The 20,542-nt window shown below is 42.5% G+C and overlaps 1 protein-coding gene across 2 annotated transcripts in view; it reads right to left on the reverse strand.

The window, feature by feature from the left end:
- MAP3K3 (mitogen-activated protein kinase kinase kinase 3) overlaps window positions 1-15,017 on the reverse strand; it is a 29,370-nt gene extending 14,353 nt beyond the window's left edge. Inside the window, exons 1-6 of one of the 2 annotated variants that reach the window (XM_010179430.1) lie at window positions 14,895-15,017; window positions 14,442-14,531; window positions 11,384-11,424; window positions 7,240-7,339; window positions 5,848-5,961; window positions 2,350-2,470 (exon numbers count right to left, since the gene is read on the reverse strand). In XM_010179430.1, coding sequence (XP_010177732.1) covers window positions 2,350-2,470; window positions 5,848-5,961; window positions 7,240-7,339; window positions 11,384-11,424; window positions 14,442-14,531; window positions 14,895-14,990 — 562 coding nt within the window. In that variant the 5' untranslated portion in view covers window positions 14,991-15,017. The remainder of the gene's footprint in view (window positions 1-2,349; window positions 2,471-5,847; window positions 5,962-7,239; window positions 7,340-11,383; window positions 11,425-14,441; window positions 14,532-14,894) is intronic. The other variant, XM_010179431.1, reaches the window with a different exon arrangement.
- Between the last annotated feature and the right edge of the window lie 5,525 nt (window positions 15,018-20,542).

Consider the following 20,542-nt stretch of genomic DNA (forward strand, 5'->3'; position numbering starts at 1 on the left):
CCGGCCGAAGGGAGCCCGAGCTCTGCTGGCGTTGGCCCAGCCGCTATTGTGGAAAGGCCACCATCACTGGGCAGGAAAAGGAAGTCGGCACTAAATCAATGTATATCAAAGGAAGTGAGTGGAAAAAACACAAGCACTGCCAGAATGCTTAGCAACTCTTTCTTTCTTTCTTTTTTAAATAATAGTTATCTTTACTTGCAAACCTCTGAGCTGCTGACAGCAGGCTTGAGGCCCGTCCACTGCAGAAGACAGGAACTACACAGATCTATCTCCTGCATGCAAACAACTGTTGTTGAACGCTGCTTTCGACTCTCATTGCATGATGTGCTATGAATAGGAAAGTCTCTGTGCCTGAAATGCTAGGAAACAGGGGTACATTCCTTTTCCAAATCAAAGATAGGAGAAGACAAGGAAGGAAGAATTGATTCAAGACTGAGCTATTGCCAAATTACTGAGAGCTCTCTGACAGAACCGGAACTCTTAATAATTCAAGAGTCTGGTACTTTGACGCGTTCAGAAAACAAACCCAAGGCTTTCTTGATTGATGCATGACAGGCTAATGAGAAAGTATCCATAAGCTGGGCTAAGAGGAAAGAGTCTGTACAACTGTGATGCAGAAGGGGCCTCTTATTACTATACAATTTAGCCATGACAGACACTTGGTACAGTCTGTTAGCTTTGGCATCTCTATATGGATACCTCAGAATGCCAATAAAGGAGAACTATTTTTTAAAATAAAATATTTTTGGCATTGGATTTGTCTGTGAAAAAAGAAACGTGGCGTTCAGACGTGCATTGGATACCATTGTCTTCTTCATACGACCAAGGAATGTTGCTCTTTTTACGCACATTCACTTCAAACTGGAAAGGATGGGAAACCCTTTTTTGTCCCACTTTCAGTCACGTACTTCACAAGCTTTCAGCACTTTCTGCATTTGTTTGCTACTTCATATAAGCAAACTGCATGAAAGGGAATCAGCAGACTGTAGACAGGATACAAGCAGGTTTGCTAGGCAAGTCTAGTATTGAGAATGAGTGGTCTAGCTCTCCAGTTCTGAGCTTCCTCTCCCAGTTTCCTTTCCTCAGAACAGCGTGGATCTGACACTGATTCAGACCCCCAATGCAGAGACTGTTGTAGTTTAATCAGATTTATTAGTTGACACTAAGATTGCATTGCAGATACTGGCGTAGAATCCTGTAATGGCTATGCCTCAGGTTTACACAGTTAATGAAACTAAAGCACTCCTCTTCCACAGAGGGAGCTGGTTCAGAACTTGGAACCAAAACAACTCAGACATTCCCACTGCCCTCGTGATTTGCAGCACCCGTCAGCTGAAGCATTAGGTCTTATACAAGCCCTAAAATAGCTGTTATAACAAACACAGCTATCCTCTGCTCTTGTTTCCAGCGAAATTTAGCTTTTCTCACTTTTAAAGCAAAAGTTATTTACATAGAGCACTATCGTAGGCTCTAACCTTCAAACTGCAGATCCCTGTTATTGCTCACCTTCCTGCTCTTTCACTGCTGAGTTTCACACCGAGGAGCCAGATTCTAAACCACACACTTTTTTTTTTAGACCCAAAAGACTTTGAGGCAGTTTCAGATGTTTTAGTTTTTCGTGTAAGAAGTTAACAGCTTCGGGCATCCTTCAGCAACAGATTTGAATTGCACTGCATAGTCATCGAGGGGCTTATAACACAGAAACTGGGACAACTCAGACAAATCTACCAGAGACAGAAGTCATAAAAATTACAGGAGTCTTACATGGACCTTTCCACTAAACACGAGTTCACTAAGCTAACAAAAACACAAAGGAAATGAGACAAAGAGACTTATTACAGTGACTTCTCATTATCTGTTGTGCAGCTGTGCCAGTCACCTCTGATATTAGCCTTGTGCTCTGCTCATGTGGTAACTGCGAGACTGAAAGGTTAGGGAACTCGCTGTGTAGGGCGCAGTGGCAATTCCTTTGCTACCAGTAAAATGCTGGATTACAGGAGCGAGGACAGATTCCAAAGCCCAACATAAGAAAAAAACGAAAATAAAATCTAGGTTTCATGAACTGAAATTGCCAATCTAAATAAAAAGCTTAATGGTCTCACGTAAGCCTTCCAAATTTCTAACCTCAATGAATCTGGCTTTAGGACATCCCCTTTAGCAGCTCCTCAGCTGTTCAACAACTTAGTAAGGAACTTTGAAACACTGTGTTGTAAACATATTAAGAGCTTTTGAAAATGAGCTGCCCTGTCCTAGAACAACCTTTCAATTTCTCATGGCTTCCAGAAACGCTACACCATAAAAGATACATTTCAGAAAATGAAGACGAGCAGAAGTGGCAGAGATACTCACTGACAGACAGATGCCTACTTCTGGGTTCGGGCTGTTGATAGGGTGTGTTCACATCCCCCACAGATTGGGAAGTTTTAATCCTGACTTGTTTGGGCAGTCCAGAATGGGGTGAAGAACAGGTCTGTTGGGTAAAATAAACAAGAAAATTAAAAAATAAAATAAAGAGACTGAGGAGCTCAAGCAGTCTGGCCACAGTTTCAGAAATATCATGTTTAGTAGCAAGAAAGTAGCTAAGAAACGGTTCTAGAACCTGCGATCTTATTAACTTCACAGAATACAAATAAAGACAGCAAGAGAGCAAGCTTCACAACCACTGTGTACAACAGGAGTTGAACAACTAGAGCATGCGGCCCTCCGGCAGCAAATCCAATGTAGGATTTACAGGTCCCAGTGTGTGTCTTCCATTAGCAGCTACCTGTGAAACCCAAGAGAAGGGGCTGCTACCACTCTCGGAGAGCAGACCATGGAAGAACCTACAGTTTCTTTCAGCCACCTTGGCCAGCAGAGTTTAATCAGAAATCTTCCACTCTTTCAGAAGCAGTAGAGAGCAACCTGACTCCCCACAATTTTTAAAATAGCAAACTGACAATTCAGACAGTCCAAGGGAAAATAAATTCTAGAGAGCTGAAGAGCACAAAGAATTTGGAGATGCCAAGATGAACACTGCCTGTGTTGCTTCTATTCATCCTTCCCTGAATGTACATAGACCTAATCTAATTAAAGATCATATTTTTCATGGTGTCATCTTCTCATTCAGAGGAATGAAAGGAGACACGTGAAAGGACTTCTCCCTGATCTGTAGAGATGGATGGAAGGGGTCACTTCACCACGCTTTGTAGGAAGAGAAACCGGACGATGGGTTAATGCAGGGCAGTAGGATGAATTGCTGCCCTCCCTGTGCAGCACAAGAAACTGCGAGGCCACTTCAGGCTCCAGAGGGTGCTCCCTTGGAAACACAGACTGCAGCTTCAGGCACCTCTGTGCTCCTCCACGGATGATACAGGGAGCAAGGGCTTTTAATGGAAGACTGAACAGGACACCAGCTCTCTAAGGGTGGTGTGCTAAGGTCTGAACATATGAAATACTGGGAATTGCCAACCTCCCCCAAGCACACGAGCTCCTGTGCATGTCAAGGTAGGTGCTCAATACTAATGGACACCTTTAATTTTAATTTTGCTGTCCCAAAGTACTTAGTTTTACAAGAGGATATAATATTCCCTTCCTCTCGTGTATTACAGACTTTAACTAATGTTAACTCATTTTACTGAGATGAACAGAACGAAAGATACCCCAAGGAAATGAATTCCGACTGCTGAAAATTATTTGAAAATGACTGGCAAAGGTATGAGACCACACAATCAAACAAGTAAAGTAATTAATAGTTGCTCATTTAATAAGCACTTACCCTTGCACAGAGTAGGGAGGAAGCCTGAATTAAATTACATAAACTCTACCATGAACAGATTCACGGGAGCTGTAAAGGGTGCAGAGACCACACCACTTCCATGGCTTTAGTACTCTAGGTGTTCAACTTAGCCAGTTCTTCCCCTTAGTTTCTAAACAGAAAGGACTGACAACAGGAGTGAGTTGCTTGATAAAAGCAAGCACAAACGAGCCACCGAAAGAGGCACAAGAAAATTAATATCAGCGCTATTAGGCAAAAACGCAGGCTCTCAGTACTAGACACGCAGCTGCTGTAAAGTTAATTTGTTTTATATACAGATTTGTGCCAAAGTCACGGCGTTACCTTTCCATCCCCAGAAAAAGAAAAGAGCACAACCAAAACAAAATCTGCATCCTGTACTTCAGGAAAAATAATGCTTCCCGCTCCCTCAGTGGGATGAGATCATGCAGCCAAGAAACCTCCTTCAGACTCGTGGGCTTTTGCTTTATCACATGTAGGGCTCTCCTGTCAGGCAACTCAGAGCTGAAGAGGAAGTCGGAGGAGAGGGGGGAAACAGTGGCACTTACTGAAGACTTCGCTGTTTGTTTCTGCTTTGAGCAAAAGAGGAAAAAACAGCTAATAAAAGGACAGCACCACAGTACTGGCTGGTGGAGGGATGAGATTTACCGAGTGTTTACTGCAGGAAGGTTTTGGTGGCTTATGTAAAGTGTAGTTATTATCATTTAACATCTGGTTTTCAGCCTGAAGACTCTGAAATTAATAGAGGGCTGTAAAAGGCAACTGTTTTACTGTGTTATACCAAAAGTTGAGGCTACCTTTTACAGACTATTTCCTGACAGCACAGAACAAAGTCTGACCACGCTAGGTCAGACCAAAGGCCTTTTTGCCAAGTATTGTCTTCAGAACAGTCAGTAACAAATGCTTCGGGAAAGGGCATAGGACAAGGAACAGCATCATCCCCTCCTACACCTTTCCAGCTTTTGGCATCCAGTCATTTGGGAAAGGGCTGTTAACCCTCCTGAAGGTCTCTGTACTTCTGTTAACGTGGATTATCAAATTGAAAAATAGCAAGAAGGGTATTTCAGTTTTGGTGACAGCTCCAAGAATTACAGGTGTGACTACTTCAGGGGTTTGAACTCACAACCTGTGGAACTTGCATAGGGATGAACAGTCATGAAGCTGCTACCAACAGAGCTTTCAAGAGAGAGCAGCTTTTTGTGCCACGCTCTTCAAGAGAATTTGGCAATTTGCAAATAAAATTATCTAAGCTATCAAGGTTTTTGGCTTGAAAAGCTGTATGATGTTAATTCTGAAAAAAAAAGACAAGACATTGGTGGAGTGAAAAGAGTTCTGCAGTCACAGATGAGGAATAAGGGAAACTTCTGACTCTCTTCACCCTCTTCAGTTCAATTCACTGTCCAAAAAAGCAGTTTTGAGAGCCTGACTTAGAGATTTACATCTGAAGTTAAGATCTTTTCTGCTGAAAAGTGCAAACTGCATTGAAACTCACAGTCACAGCCCCTCGTAGTACAGGAAAGTGAACCAAACCAGTCAAATTCATCTTAGGTGTGAATACACCATTACTAGCTAAAAGCAATTAGTTTCTACAGAGTAAGGCTGGATTCAATGCAATAAAGTTACAGCTCTGAAAAATCACTGGGAGCTGTCCTTAGGCTTCTCAGCCAAGGAAAGAAGTGCTAATAGCTTGTCTTCAAGGACAACCTGTGCTTTCTTAAAGGCAAGATAATTACACACACTTTCAATGCTGTGCTATTAATCAAAGGTAAAAAAGTTCTCTGCAAACCAAACTCATTGTTTTCTGAATACAGCCATTGGGAACTTGATATAAAGTGGCCTTCGTATCACAGCTCAAAAAGCTGCAACGTTTTAGTCCCTGAGCAGCTACTGAAGCCAGGAAAAATAAAGGGAGATACCTATAGCTAAGCCAAAGCAAAGAAGTTAAACATTTGCCTTTGTATCTGTGAAGAGTGATCTTACCAATTCCTGTTATTCTCAGAAAAGGCTACCACCACGTTTCAGACACTTAAAGGTAAAACCTTCCTTTTGCTGCAGTTACAGAAGTTGTTACCTACATGGTTTCTGTCCTGAGACAGCAATGATATTCTAAGGCTTTTCAAATTAGAGCTTCGGTCTAGGAGATCTACTGCTTTGTCCAGGTCATCTTGATTTTTCAAAGGAATGGAGAGCTGCAAAATAAAGCACAGGAAAAAAAAAATCATTAAAAAAGGACAGAAAAAGTTAGTCTACTTCCACAATAGGTATTTAAACACAGAAAAAACCTGAGAATAGTAAATAGGATTCTGATAGGTCAATTACTCCACAAATTTTCATTACAGTGCTGTCTTACTGCCCTTTTTAACAAGGTTTTCCTCCCACACCATCAGATAAATAGCTGACCCTATGCAAATTTCTCTAAGGCACCTTACACAAAAAAATGAATTGCTACCTGATTTTGTTGTTTGCAAAGAACAAGTCAGGGACAGGCCCCTGACTCCCTGATGAGAACGCTGTCTCAGAATACTTATGAATCCAGACCTAACGACCATGTGAAACTTGGGTTTCAGATAGAAACTAATACAGGGCAGATTAAGACTTTGAAAAAGGGAATCAAAGAAGAATTTTAAACTTGCTAGTAAGACCCCGTGAAATCATGCCCAGACAGCCCACTCACACCTCGAAACGTGGACGTTATTAACACCAAAGAACCTTTTTGTCCAACTCCTACTGGTGAACGGGGTTTTGCATCTCTCTCATTAGGGATTCAGTCCTGAATGGTGGCAGGGCAACACCACAACAACAAACCCAAGGAAATGCCAGGGTGTCCAGGGGGAGAAAGCCAACGAAATACTTTAGATTATAAACACGGACTACCCAGCTTTGCAGAGACAAATGCTATTGCCCATGCCACTTTCTTTTACCAAGGACAGTGCCCCCAGCCCCCTGCAGCATCAGTGAACCTCTCATGTTCTCTAACTCCCCTGTCTGCCTCCAAGCTGGGCAATGAGCAGAAAGTGCTGCAGCCAGCAGGAGGTAAATGTGTTGCAAACAGTTGGATGGCTGCTGCTCGTCAGCAGTCAAACACAAACAGTACTGACTGCTGTCAGACAGCTGAAGAAATGACCCTGGGACTGCCTGCAGTCCTCAGACCGTACATATATTGGCTTGCAGTAGTTGCTTTCAGCAGTCAAAATACTTCAAGTACATTTTTCTCCTCCCCAAGAGAGTCTCCCAAACAATGGCAGTACAAGGAAGCGAGATGCTGATGTTCGTACAATACACACGGCAGTGCGATGTTTTGTCAGGATCAGCATGTTTTCCTCTGGAGCAGAGTGATTCAACTACGGTTCACATTAGAAGGAAGAACTGAAAATTAAATCTAAGGGTACAGAATTTGAGATGGGAGGGGGTGGTGTCATCCAGAGAGAGTGTTAGGTGTTCTGAGCACCGCTAACAACGCTGTGTACCTCGTTGTTCATGTAGTGGAGGTCCAGTGGCTGGCCAAAGGCTGTTTTCACTTTCTGTTGCACATCTTCATAGCGCACGGGACGGACAAATGGGATAATTCTGGAACGAAAGAGAATCACTGATTGAATTCAGATATATACTTGGTAATGCAATAAAATTCGATGGGTGAGCCATTAAAAACACATTTGAACGTTCTCTTTTCATCCTCAAGCAGGTAGTGAACCTGTCTAAATGGAATTGATATCATTTCAGCAAGGAATTCTTGATCTCTGTTCCATTTCCAAATGGTTTGTCAAAATGCAATATTCAGCTGAAGATTTCAGAGAGAATACCTTTGTCCCTGGATAAGAAAGCATCCCTTACTGAATAAATTTCTTCCACATAACAGGATACAAATCTTCTATGCACTTTGGCTTAAAGAACACTGCTTCAGACACAAAACACAAACAAATACATTTAGTGACAGCTGAATTAAGAGCTGCGGAAGGCCCAAAGAACAAAAAAGTCTTTCGTTTAAGTGCTCCAATATCTGAATTCAAAACTCACTCCCTAAAAATTTCCAAAAAGTGTTCCAGTTGAAAGGTTTCAACAAACATTCCCACAGCAAAGTCAGTCCTGAGCTCCTGGGGAAAGGCATCAGAAGGAAGACACAAAGGAACCTGAAAAGCCCCTTTTGTCCCCAAAGGTGGCTGTGACATGAGCTCCACGTCAGCCCCTCTGCGTGCTCACCTCAAGCATGTCCCAACTTCTGATCACTGTCTCTGCAGCGATCCTTCAAACCCTGCGCAACACAGCAGGGGCTTTTCCTCATGAGCTGAAGTCAAATCTGACTGTAACTGTGCAACTGTTTGTCACTCACAGCTTGCTTTATTTAAAATAAATTGTGGGTTTTTTAATTACAGAGGCCTAATAGATCAAAACTTAACTACTGCTTCTAGCTGTAAAAGCAGTGGCACAGCTGACTTGCAATAATTCAAAATATTCATCTAAGAAAGAACATTCATATAAGACAGATAAGTCTCATACTCCTTCCATCATGAGTATTTTTCACACAAAAGGCATCTCTGGGCACCTTCACTGACTGAATGACACACAAAATACGCACAGATGTAAACCATTCTGATGACTTTCCCCGAGCCCAGACCTTGTGTCACACTAAAGCTGCTGTTCTAGCACTCAGCCGTTTCCTCGCCAGCCGAACAGGAGGAGATTCAGACTCACATACACAAACGGCCTCAAGACATCCAAAATGGCAAGAGGCACAGCCATCCTACGGGAACCCTGCAGAATCCCGTGGCACATGCGTGCTTTTCGGAAAATGACAGGATGGTTTTCTTTGTTGGGTTTTTATTACTGCTTTGCCTACCTTGGAACAGAAAGTCTAATGTTTTAGGCAAAGTAGTAACATGAAGTTCCAGCAAAGCATCTAAAAATGTTTATTTTGCTGGAATGTTCTTCTGGAGGAAGTTGCCAAGTACTCAGAGAGTCGCTACCTTGACAGCTGTGGAAAAGGACGATTTTCACCCTCTTCAGAAGAATCAGCGAGTGAAATATCCTGGTCAAGAACAGGAGGATTCAAATGTGAACCTATAGTTTACAACCTGTTATTCTAGCAAACCAAGCACGTCTGCTCCTCAGAAACCCGCTTTTCATCTCTCTGCCGTGCAAGGCCCAGATGGTTGATCCTGCCTTCAGGCTCCTGCAACCAACCAGACTTCTCACCATCTGCTTTTCCATGGGCCACGGGACCGCACTGCGTCCCCGCCACCGGCGAGTTAAAGCCAACAGCTCTGGGACACAGCTGAAGCCACGAGACCACTTCGCCAGCTGCTCACCCCACTGCTGCAACTTGAAACAACTCTGCTCTGGCACAGCTGAAATTCTACCACAAAAAACTCGATTGCCAGCACCACTTCACAATTTTGCCATCAGGTAGAAATAGGAAGACCTGAATGGACCACAGAAACTCAAGACTTATCTTGCTCACAGGGGCAACAGCTCAGGAAAACCCCAAATCACCTCTGGAGCTCACATGAGTTCGTGCTAAACCTGTGCTCTGGATAGAAAGTGTAGATTCCAAACCGTCCATCCAGCCTGCTCTGCCAGCACTCAGTATCCTTGCACAATATGCAGCTTTTGTTTTAAATAGCTCTAGTGTTAGTTGGCTTCCTTCGCCCCTTCCCAGGAAGGGTTCTTCTTGCTACCCAGACCTACAACATTCAGCTATTTAGAAATAATTGTCTGTGTTAAAAAGCAGCCCACAATAACATTTTCTACATATTACCAAGAAACCCATCCATGAAATTATAGCACTCTGGCACCGCACAAATGTAATTTAGCTCTCAGTTGAGCTGAAGTCCCTTATAAAGGCTTCCATTCTACACTCAATGCATTAAAAAGCAGAGCTGTTCTCAGGTGCCACAAATTCTATTAGTTTAAAAACTCTGTGCGCTCTTCTAACACAAAATCATGGCCTGCAGGGTTTAAGGAGCCCATTCCTGCCTGACCACCTTAAATATTTGTGGTTAGATTTGGCAGCTCCACTGAAACCAAGCACACACACTTACATTCTCGGTGCAAGCTTGCTGTCTGTAACTGCATACCACTTTGGGAATGGGGAATTCAGGCGAGCGTAACTGCATAATTAGACTAACGCACAATCAACCTTTTCATTTTAATGTTGGTTCAGAAAAAAACCCCTTTCTTCTCCCCTGAGCTCTGTGCCATCTTAACATGCACTCAGGCACAAGACATGCAAGATGATAGGACTGCAGTGACAAGATTTGGCTTCCCAGTCACCTTGTCCTAACAAGGTATCACTGGAAACTGTGACATGTGGCACAGTGGATCTGTTGCAGCCCACACAACGCCTTCGACACAGCAGAGCGCTGACAAGATCTGGCTGACAAAGGCAGCAGCAGATCCCAGCTAGGATTGCTTTAAAAATTTCTCCTTGGGCACCAGAACGAAGGGATTTTTTTTTAGTGACAGAATTCACCATGTAGGACCTTGGTGAATGACAACTTTCAATTTTTGAGGAAGATTTTAAGAATTATTTTCTACTGCCGGCTTTACCAACAAAGAACGCCTCTGCTTTTCTGTTTTAACAAAAATCCCTACGTTTGGCAAAGGAAAATACTTGAGGAGGAGCTTAAGCAGCTCAGCCAGTAACTTCTGCTACTAGGATCACCACATACAACTCGCACTGTCGTAAGATAAACGTTAAATTTGCTTTTTATCATGAGACCTTGAACCCCTTCACACTGAAAGTAGTGTCTGGGATGGGAGAAACCAAGGACTCCCATAGGATATCTGTGAAGAGTTGCATCTAAATTCAGGCTTACAACCCAATTAATTTCTTCAAAAAAAGGAAACTGGAACCCAGCATCAAGAACCCTTTTTCCTCTCAGCGAGAGCTCAAGAGCAGCCTCAAAGAGGCTGCAAACAGGTTTGGAGCTTTCCCGTATCTTCACAAAGCCACTGAACAACTAGAACAGCATTGAGAGTTTCTCTCAGTTAGGTGGCAAGAAGGGCTTTTTGGGTTTTATTTGTTTTAAGGGCTTTTTGAGACCTAATTTGAAACATCTAGGCAATTTTATCCATTGGAAACAATACTGAAAATGCCAATTCCCTTAATTTTGGTGGTTTTTTTTTTTGTAAAATAAAGTGTCTCAAAATCAAGTATCAGAGGAAACAGCAAGGCAACTTTTAGACCACTGAAAAAATCTTCCCTGGCTGTATCTGTTGCTCAGTCACAGCAGGACAGCGATAGGTCATCAGGAAGTGAGAAACTAGAAAAGAATGACACCAATTTGATCCGTTTCATTTGCTTTCAGCTAAACAAAAAGGGAACACATTGGAAATAAGACTATCAAGGCTGAATTTATTTCAGGATGGACAGCTGTTTTAATATTACTGCAATTCACTTTCAAATAGACATTATGAAAATAAAGCAAAGTGAAGTGTTGTATGACACACTGATTTTTAAAAATAACCAAGTTGGGTATGACCTGTTTGCTGTTGCCTTTACTGTGTGTTTTTCATTCAGGAACAAAGCAAGTGAAGCCAACAAGACATTTAACCTAAGTTACTGATGAATTAATTATTCTACTGAGCAAAGAACCACAATGGAGACAGCCTTACCGTCTTTCCCCGTTATGTTCAAACTTGATCCTGACATCATTCTGCAGAAGAAAGAACGAACAAAAGGTCAGTTCACAATGAAACACTGGCACACAAAAGAGCACACGAATGGATCATATTGTGATTTTAAGGCCCAAAAGTAAAGCAGGTCACTTTGTGACTGCAGCAGATACCAACTCCTCAAAAGGCTGACCAGAACACGAGTCTGATGACTTTCTCCATGGAAGTCGAAGCAGACTGCACAGAAAGTGGCTGACATGTGAAGACAGCACCACGAGGAATGGAGAAGCTGCTAAAGGAGGAACAGAATAAAGGGGTAAACACCAAGTTGCAATTTTTAATTGTCACTTAAATGGAGGACACTGAAATGTGCTGTAAGGAAACTTAAGCCACCTGTTTCACTGCAGCATGGCAAAAGTCTGAAATTGAGTTCAACTGCATATCCATCTGAACTGAAGTTACTATTTTCTTCGTGTGTTCTCAAAGCAGGCATGTTTTATTTTATGGAAATAAAAATACAGGGAAAGCACTACATTTTTTATTCTTAAGACACAGACTAAATCCCTGCTTCCACAAAAATGCAGCCCCTGAAACTCAAACTATGAAGTTACAAACAAGTTAACTACATCACCTTTTAAAGCGCACAGGGGTCACCCTCCACATCTGGCAGATGCGTAAGGGCACTGACCACACAACCTGTGCGTTCCACTGTAAACTCAGAAGATGCTATGGGGCACGGAAGAGTCAACACGCTGAACTTTCAACGCTGGAGATCAAAGTTCAAATCCCAATTTAGGTCACAAAGACAAAAATAAAAGGGAAAAATCTGCTCTGATAAGAGTCCGTAATTTCTGCTGCACAATTTATGCGATTGGAATAGATTAAGCCATCTGTGAAAGCTGCAGACAATAGGCAATCATACATCTAGGAACTTCAAAAAAACGTGGCCAGGAAATGCTCTTTAGCTGGAGGAAGTATCTGGCAGGCCCAGTGGTCAAGAATGCAGTTCAAAGGGACCCAGGCAGTCACTGAGTACACGGCATTCCACTGATCACTTCCCAGAGCCACAGCCATCTGCAGGTGGGTGATCCCCACCTCGCTTTACCACAGAGGTTCTCTCACATGTGGGAAGAGAAAGAACTTGCTCTAGAAAAGCACTGAAATGAAGCAAATTCTAGAGAACTCATTTTAACTGACAAGTAAAGGAAAAATGCAACAAACAGCATAGGAATAATAAACTATACAAGGTGCCCACCAGGCAACTACTGAGGAAACAGATCTTTCTTCTGCGTAATGTATGGAGGAATGATCCCTTCATATCAGGATTTTCAGGGAAGGAATGCTCTAATTTTAGAGTTTTGTTTGGGTTTTTTTCCTATACTATTCTAAGTAGCACAGTCTAAGGGAACTAACTAGGACTGTTTGCATGAAATCACTGTGATTTTTCAGATTACATTTTTGACCTCAGGATGTGTTCTGGGTCATGAAACAGCTCAGTGACAAAGCGCTCACTGGTTAAAATCAGGCAACACGAAGATCTTCAGGGCTCTGTGGAAAACTTTCTTCAACTTGCTGGTACCTAAGCAAAAATCTCTCTTTCTCAACAGCACTGTACAGTTTCAAACCTGCAATTTGTAACAAAGGGCAGAAGGGGGTGGTAATTTGGCATCTGTCTCCTGATGATTTTTTCAAAAGGAACAGACTGACTGTTTTTCAAAAATCGAAGGAAAGGTATCGAAAGGATCTTAGTGTTTAAATTTCAGAGAGAACCAAAAGGAGTTAAACGTCTAGTGCTAAACCGGTGTGAAAGCAATAAAGCTATCACCTCTACAAACCACTTTCTAAAGCAATTCATATAATCTGTCCTAAGAGATGAGTAAGAAATCAAATCCAAGTTTAGTACTTGACTGTTCCAGTTCTGTGATGCAATATCATAAATAATGACTACAGATTTTCATTTGACATCTCTGAATTTATGTTTCAGAGCATTTTGGAAAGGATTTTGTACTACTCCATCTACAGATTTGTCCAGCACAGTCAAGGAAATCCCAGATCCCAGCTGAACAAGTAGATTACGAGCAGACAAAGCATAAGGAAGAGACAGGCATGAACTCTAAAGCCTGCTCCAGAAAGCTTAAGCCTGTAATAAGGATCTAACTGGGAAGAGTTATTTTCCCAATATAGGCAACTTCTCCTGTTAATCTTAGTCTAACTGCAAGTAACTCTAATTAATTTTTAGGACAGAAATGAACAAAGAATTCTTGACTGAAACTGTTGCTCTGGCATTAAGTATTTAATTCAACTGATACGGAGCACACACTGACAGGGCTCAGTCCTTCCTTTCTACCAGAAAGTCAGTGCAATATTTTTCTCTACCAAAAAAAGTCTCTGGCAATGTAAAATAAACTTAGAGATATTTTAAAGTATTCACTACACCACGTATTATCTTGGAAAAAGTATTTCTTCTAGCAAATGGATTTCACATCCCTCCACCCAAGTAAGGGTTTGTTTCATTGCCCTCTTCATGTGCCATAAGTCAGGGTATCCTCCCTGCTATGGATGCCGTCTCTATTCAGACACCTGTAAATAGCTGCTTCTTTGTTCACTGAAGCAAGGTTTACTGCAGCTTCACTAAAGCCAGTCCTTTCAGACAACCCCCTTCCCTGTTCTTGCATCAACTTCAGTGTGACTACCTTTCATCAACCCTTAATAGTGTGTTCACCTGCAGTTTGAAGCATGCAAAGATGAACATTAGTTCATCAGACCGCTTTGTGCGGCTTTAAACTGCAGTGGCTTTCTTCTGCATCACAGATGGAAATACTTGCTTCCTTTTCATCATCACGCTCTTCAGTTCCCTGCATCGCTTTGAATTTAAGTATTATTTCCATTACAATGAGAAGAGCATCATACAGCTCCATCATGACAGAGTCAGTAAAGAAAAGCTTTCTTGGCCTTCCAAACCTGCTTAAGCGAATTCTGTAAAGGTCAGTGCACATGACTTCAAAACAGGCTCCTAATTTATAATAGCTAATATCGAATAGGCAGCCAGTTTTCTTACCGGAATTTTTTTTTCTTCCACTGCAGAGGCACACTGGTTTGTTATTGCAGGGCTGCCCAAGACGGGTGGACTGCTGGCATTGTGTTTTTTCTTTAAAAACAAAGAAAATAATTTTTTTAAATGGCAATACGACTATGAAGCCAGAAAACCACTTGGTTATCTTTTTAACTAATCTACACAGACCAAACCCCATCCTAAACGTGTGTGGGAGGAAGGCAGAATACCAAGATGCTGCAAATTATCAAAAGTGCACCCCATGAAGGTAAATAAATAAAAAAGCTGATGTTGGCAACACAGCCCAAGCAAAAATAGGGAGCTAATCCACCTGGGATGCTTCAGCAGCCAGAAGCACAAAGCAGAAGAGAGGGAGCAGACCCACCAGCAACCTACCCTGCCCCATACCCCTTCTGCCTCCAGGTAAGGATTTCAAGCACTCATTAGACAGCTTATTACCTGCTTGTTGGAGTGAGCAGTGTCTTTATTCTTCATGGTATCATAGCCAGTCAGCCTGTGACGTCGGCTCATCTGGAGTGCTACCAGGTCCTTCATGATGGATTTCAAGGCCTCTTGTTCGTCTGCGGTGGACAAGAATTTTAGCGTAAGTTGCCTGGGTATCAACTGTAATACTTCTGCACTTGTTTTCTGCTGGCTCATACAAAAATAATCCTTTTTAGGATCTTTGCAAACACACCATGATTTCATTTAGTCATTAAAAGCCCAAATGTAACCTAGTATCGTGAAGCAGTAAACAGATGGATAAATTTTAAGTCACTTGTGCAATGTCACAGAAGGATCTGGCTATAGTAAGGTTCAAAATTAACATCCCCAGTTCTGTTAAAACACTTCCACAACAAACAGTACAACTCGGACAGATTTGCCAGATCATCATAGGTCCTTTAGGAAGGGCAAACTGATGTGCTGCTGCCAAGGAAAACCTGGTAACAATCTGCTCTTTCCAATTTTATATCCTGTTAACTTCAAATTCTTGCTTGTGAGCAGAGTAAATCACGGCCAGCAGAAAGAAAAACGAAAACCTGGACAAAGAGTCATCTTAGAAAATCTCTAAATACAACTCCACTTGCACTGATTTCCCCAACACATTCCTCTCTTCCCCCAAAACAAGCTGATGGACCAAAGTTCAAACCATTTTACGAGGCTTCAAGATCTACCGAGCAGATTCAAATCGCACAGGATTAAGAACGCTGTCTGCTGGCAGAGCCCCATGCAGCAGGTTCAATTCAAGGCTTCTTGCAAATGCAGGAAAATAAAACACACACACATGGAAATATTTCTTGTACATACTATTGGTTGGAAATGACTTTCTGAAGCTAAGAGTCTTGAGGTAACAAATTTAAACTATTCTTCCACTGCTTGTTAGCTTTGAGGGTAGAAGTATTTAGCAGAAGTTTGCATGAAGTCCGGAGGAAGAAAAAAAAGACATAAAAGGAGAAAAATGTAGCTGGGCTGTGATGGGTGCTGGCATAAAGTTGTCTAAAAGCTACGGAAAAGAATCCTTTGCTTTTGCAAGCACAACCACCCTAAATTCCTCAATACTGCAAAAGGTAGACGAAGTCGAGACAAAGTTTGCTTCACAACGGGACTGTGCTACCCGCGTTGCTCGCAGGAGCCGAGCCACCAGCACAACCACGCAGCAGCAGACGCTGGCACCCGGAGGAGCTGCCATGGGCACACGTGGGCTGCTGGGCTGTCACCTTGCATACCAAGACCCGAGGGCTTTCAGGGATAAAGCATTGTTTCCTTGGCAAATAATACATCCAGTTAAAGCCTTCCTGATACTGAAGCACAATTTAGGCATGAAATTTGAAGCAGTGATTAGCTCAGCTCTCAACAGGCCCAGAAGAAGAGTCTGCTCTTTCTAAATGACTCTGGTTGGGCTTGACCACTGGGTTTGGATGTAAAGCACTTTTTCTGGATTTTTCTGTTTGACAATTGGGACTTGTGGAAGTGACGTGAACCAGTAATGCACAGGTGAGGTTATCACATCCCTACTCTTATGACAGTGTATCAGGCGTGCAATGCTTGATATGCCAGATTCCTTCCAGATTTCTTCCCAAAGTCTACAAACACGTCATTTCCTTGTCTTTAAATTGAAATTAGCATTTTTGAAGCTGATCTGTAAATAAACTGAACTTTATTTTAAAAATCCAGCATGGCTGCACACTCATTCCCGATTCACAGCACTGGTTTGGATGGGGAATGGTTTACATTCGGAAATGCGGGCCTGGAACAGCTGCTGTACATTAAATGATGGACTGACGTGCATCTGTATTTCTCTGCAAAAGGGACTCATTGGGACTATTTGTTTCTTCAGTTTCATGTTATGCATTTGTTCTTGAGCATCTCTCAAAGAAGCCAGCTTATGTTTTATGCAGAAGACTGGGTTCACAATTAATCAATGTCTGAATAACAAAGTAGATTTTCGCAATGCTTAAAGATGACAGCTGTGGGACACATACGGCTTCTAAAGCACGCAGAGGGTGAATGCTACCAACATTTAGAAGCAGAAAGAGGGGGAAATATAGCTATTTGTAATGGGACAATGACTAAAAAAGTCCCAAGTCAGGACAGAAGTCACAGTAACATTATCTTTGGTACAACCAATAGTTGCTGCCCAGAAGGTTTGCTTTAGCTTTCTGTGAGTATTCAACACGAGAGCAGAGGAACTTCCACTATGGTCTTCACCCTGTACTACCAAAGAAATAGAAACATCAAGCCTAGGCCAGACTATAGAGAAAAACGGAAAGAAATCTCCCAATGCATTTGCAGAAGGTGTTAATTAGAGCAAAACTCTTAAAAAAGGAAAGCAGAGCACTGAAAATAGAGTGACTCGAAACGAGCCAAAATCAAAACCCAGCAAATCTCCGCTGTCCAAGACAAGCCAAATGAGACAATAACGACATTGTGGTAGCGAAGGGAGAGCACTCCTTGAAATTCCAACTGCATGCACAAGAAGCGAGGGGTTTAAGTAACACGACCAAAGCAAGAGGTTGCTTTTTTGAAAAGCACATCAGCCAAAGGAAATAACTGCTAGGATCTATCTCAGCACTGAGTAACCCCTTGTGGGAGGAAAACGTGAAAAATCAGTTGTGAATGAGGTTAACGTTCCAGGTAACCAACAGCACAACTTTTTTTTTTCCTTTTTCTAAATTGTTTCCAACTTTACATTTGAGCATTCAACATTTTACCTCACTGGAGCGTCTCCAACTTACTCTTATTCTTTCATCTTGTCTGATATTAAGCATAGCCTTTGAGCCACCTGGCAGATAAAGACGACAACTTTGCACCACAAAACCTTACAAATGATGAACTGGCATAGCCCAGGAGTGCCCACCACCCTAAACACTCTGTGAAGAGCTGGGATGCAAGTTTTCCACTACAGTGCAGTTTGGGTTTGGCCAGATACCAGGAGGATGAAGAAGAGCTTGTCTTGGCAGGCTGTCAGGGCTCCTTTGAGCAAGAAGCAAAACAGCTATGAAAGCAGTTTATAGCTCAGCACTCATGACAAGAAATCAAGTCAAAGACTACATCTGTGAATAAGAATTTGCATCTGAACAGCATGGCACATCACTGGGAAATAAGGATCGACATGTAATCGCAGGCTACAGGTGTTTGATCCCACAGTCCAGGCTGTGTATAAATCAGTTGATTTTCAGTGTCATTTGTATGAGAAAGCAGGCAAAGACAACGTGCATCTCATGAATTATGGATCTCTTAATAAAGACTGGAGCTCTGGTACATAGTGTATTTATCTGTTAGCTAAGGCAGCTTGTGAATTTACAATACACTGAGACACCGCGCTCTGAAGGGCAGCATCTGGCAAGCATCCCTAGTTCATGCCCTGCGAGGTCTGCAACTCACTCGCTGTAAACTCCAATTTCCTCTGTAGGCAAGGGCTAATGCTGAAATCTTGTTTGCATCCGTGCAAAAAGGAACCTAATGTAATATCAAAGGTTGATGGAACAACTTCAGGTGAGTTTGAATCTTGTGTGGCTATACATTTTCAATAGCCCCACTGTAAGTTATCAGCTCCCTAGTACCAAAACGTACATTCTGTAATTCATCCTCATGTTGGTGAGGCAGGAAACAGAGCACTTACCTTTCTAAAACATAAAATAAATGTCAAATATTGATCTGGGCTTGTGCATGGAAAAAATGTTTCCGTTTTGGACAGCATTGTGATGGATTTAATGTCGAGAAGCATGAATACCTCTTTATGTCCATCAAAATAGAGGATTTCCACAGACTGACTTTAAAGAAGCCCATGCAGCAGCATCACATTGATCACACAATGTAAAAGTTCCTACAAATGAAAACTAGGCAGTTCTGGAAGCGCACTGAGAGACCCTGTACTGCCAGGTCTCCACTAGGTCTGGGAAACACAGCTCTGCTTTGTGCGGGAAAGATGTTGTCCAGGAAATGCTTTTCATGTTTTAAAAACTACACTCAAGGATTTTTATAACATCGATAAAAGGGGAACTGCTCTTCACAAAGAAAGCTATTCCTCTGCATAAAGCATTTATTTCAACCAATACCTGGTTTATTACACAGGTCTGAGCAAGTCAGGGTATTCGCTGGGGCAGAAATGGAAACAGTTTTGAAAGAAAATCCCCACGTTCAAACAGAGTAAAAGCATCTGCACGTCGGTAAAAACAGGAAGTCTGTAAACCCCTCCAAACCAGGATGCTGTTTTATAGAGCGTGATAATACGAGACGTGATGCTACATTTGTTTAAAAAAGAAATAAGTGAGCAAATAAGTGTGGTTTTGTTGTCTACCACCACAACAGCAAAGCGGATTGCTCGTGCAAATGATGGGCAGATCCAGGGGCAGGGAGTAAATGTCACAAGTGAGGCAGAGAAACCGAGCCTACGTTAGAGCTCTGGAAAAAGTCTTTGAAAAAGTTTAATTTTGAGTCCTTCACTGCCGTACCAGTCTTAGCGGTACCAAAACGTTGTTCTGCCTGGTTTTTAGGAAATTGCAAGTGATGTGGTTTGCAGACTTCAAAAGCAGAGCTTTTCTAGGAACCCGATACACATGGTGCATATTTGGGGTACCTCTTCTCTCCCACAGATGAACAAAACCAAGGCTGGGATTTAAGCAGGTCCGAACCTGCAGGCTCAGCCCTGTTTCATCCCCCAGGCGCATCGGGGGCGTCACTGCCACTGAAGCCGGGAGCGCCGCGCTCGGCCGTGGGTGCGCGTGCGAGCCAAGGGAAGGAAGTGACACAGGCAGGAAAAAAGAGCAGATCGAGGAAAAGACTCCACTGCAGCTGGGCCTGCAGCGAGCATTTCGCCTGGGCCAGCCCAAACCCCGCTCTCCTCTCTGCTTCCCAGATAAATACCTGTTTCTCAGTATTAGCAGCAAGTATCTCTATTTTAAATGCCACTGAAGAGCTCTCTGCAGGGAAGGAACCCTTCCTAGCAGGTTGGACAATCAACCTCAGCGAGCTTCAGCTGCAGCAAAGAGCTACCACAATCCGCAACACCAAGCTCTTGCTGTTAACCACCCCACGGACCCTGCACACCAGCTGACAACAAACAAGATGTAAGCAAAGCAGTGTGACACAGCCTGCTATCCACTGTTATTTAGGCTATTTGATCACAACTGCCGTAGGAATTTAGATCTTTCCTATCTCGAGCGGTCTGCTTGCGGCTGTACCACGATGACTGCACACGAGTGCACAACGCCACGGCGGAGCGGTCCATAAAACTGTATTTTTTCGTTCTGCACTCACATGTTTACAAACAGGCACCCAACTGCTGTTGGAAAACACTTCCCTGGAAACCCAACTTGTTCCTTCTCAACTATTTGATGCTTATGTACCATCTGTCTGGTTCCTTTAGAGAAGTTATAGGCAAATAATGCTGTGCCTCTCTTTGTGAAAGAGTCTACTGATGGATCTGCACGTATTTGTTGTATTTACAAAATCAAAGCAGAGTACAAAGGAAATGAAGTTGCTTTACTTTCCCTTTGAGCAGTATTTCCAATGCTCTATGAATTTACAACACAAATACAAGAACTAATTATGCAGACAGACTGAATAATGAAGGGCAGTCCTAGAAAACTAAACTTGGTTGTAGG

This window comes from Mesitornis unicolor, unplaced genomic scaffold (genome assembly GCF_000695765.1).
Source record: "Mesitornis unicolor isolate BGI_N332 unplaced genomic scaffold, ASM69576v1 scaffold5372, whole genome shotgun sequence".
Classification (NCBI taxonomy): domain Eukaryota; kingdom Metazoa; phylum Chordata; class Aves; order Mesitornithiformes; family Mesitornithidae; genus Mesitornis; species Mesitornis unicolor.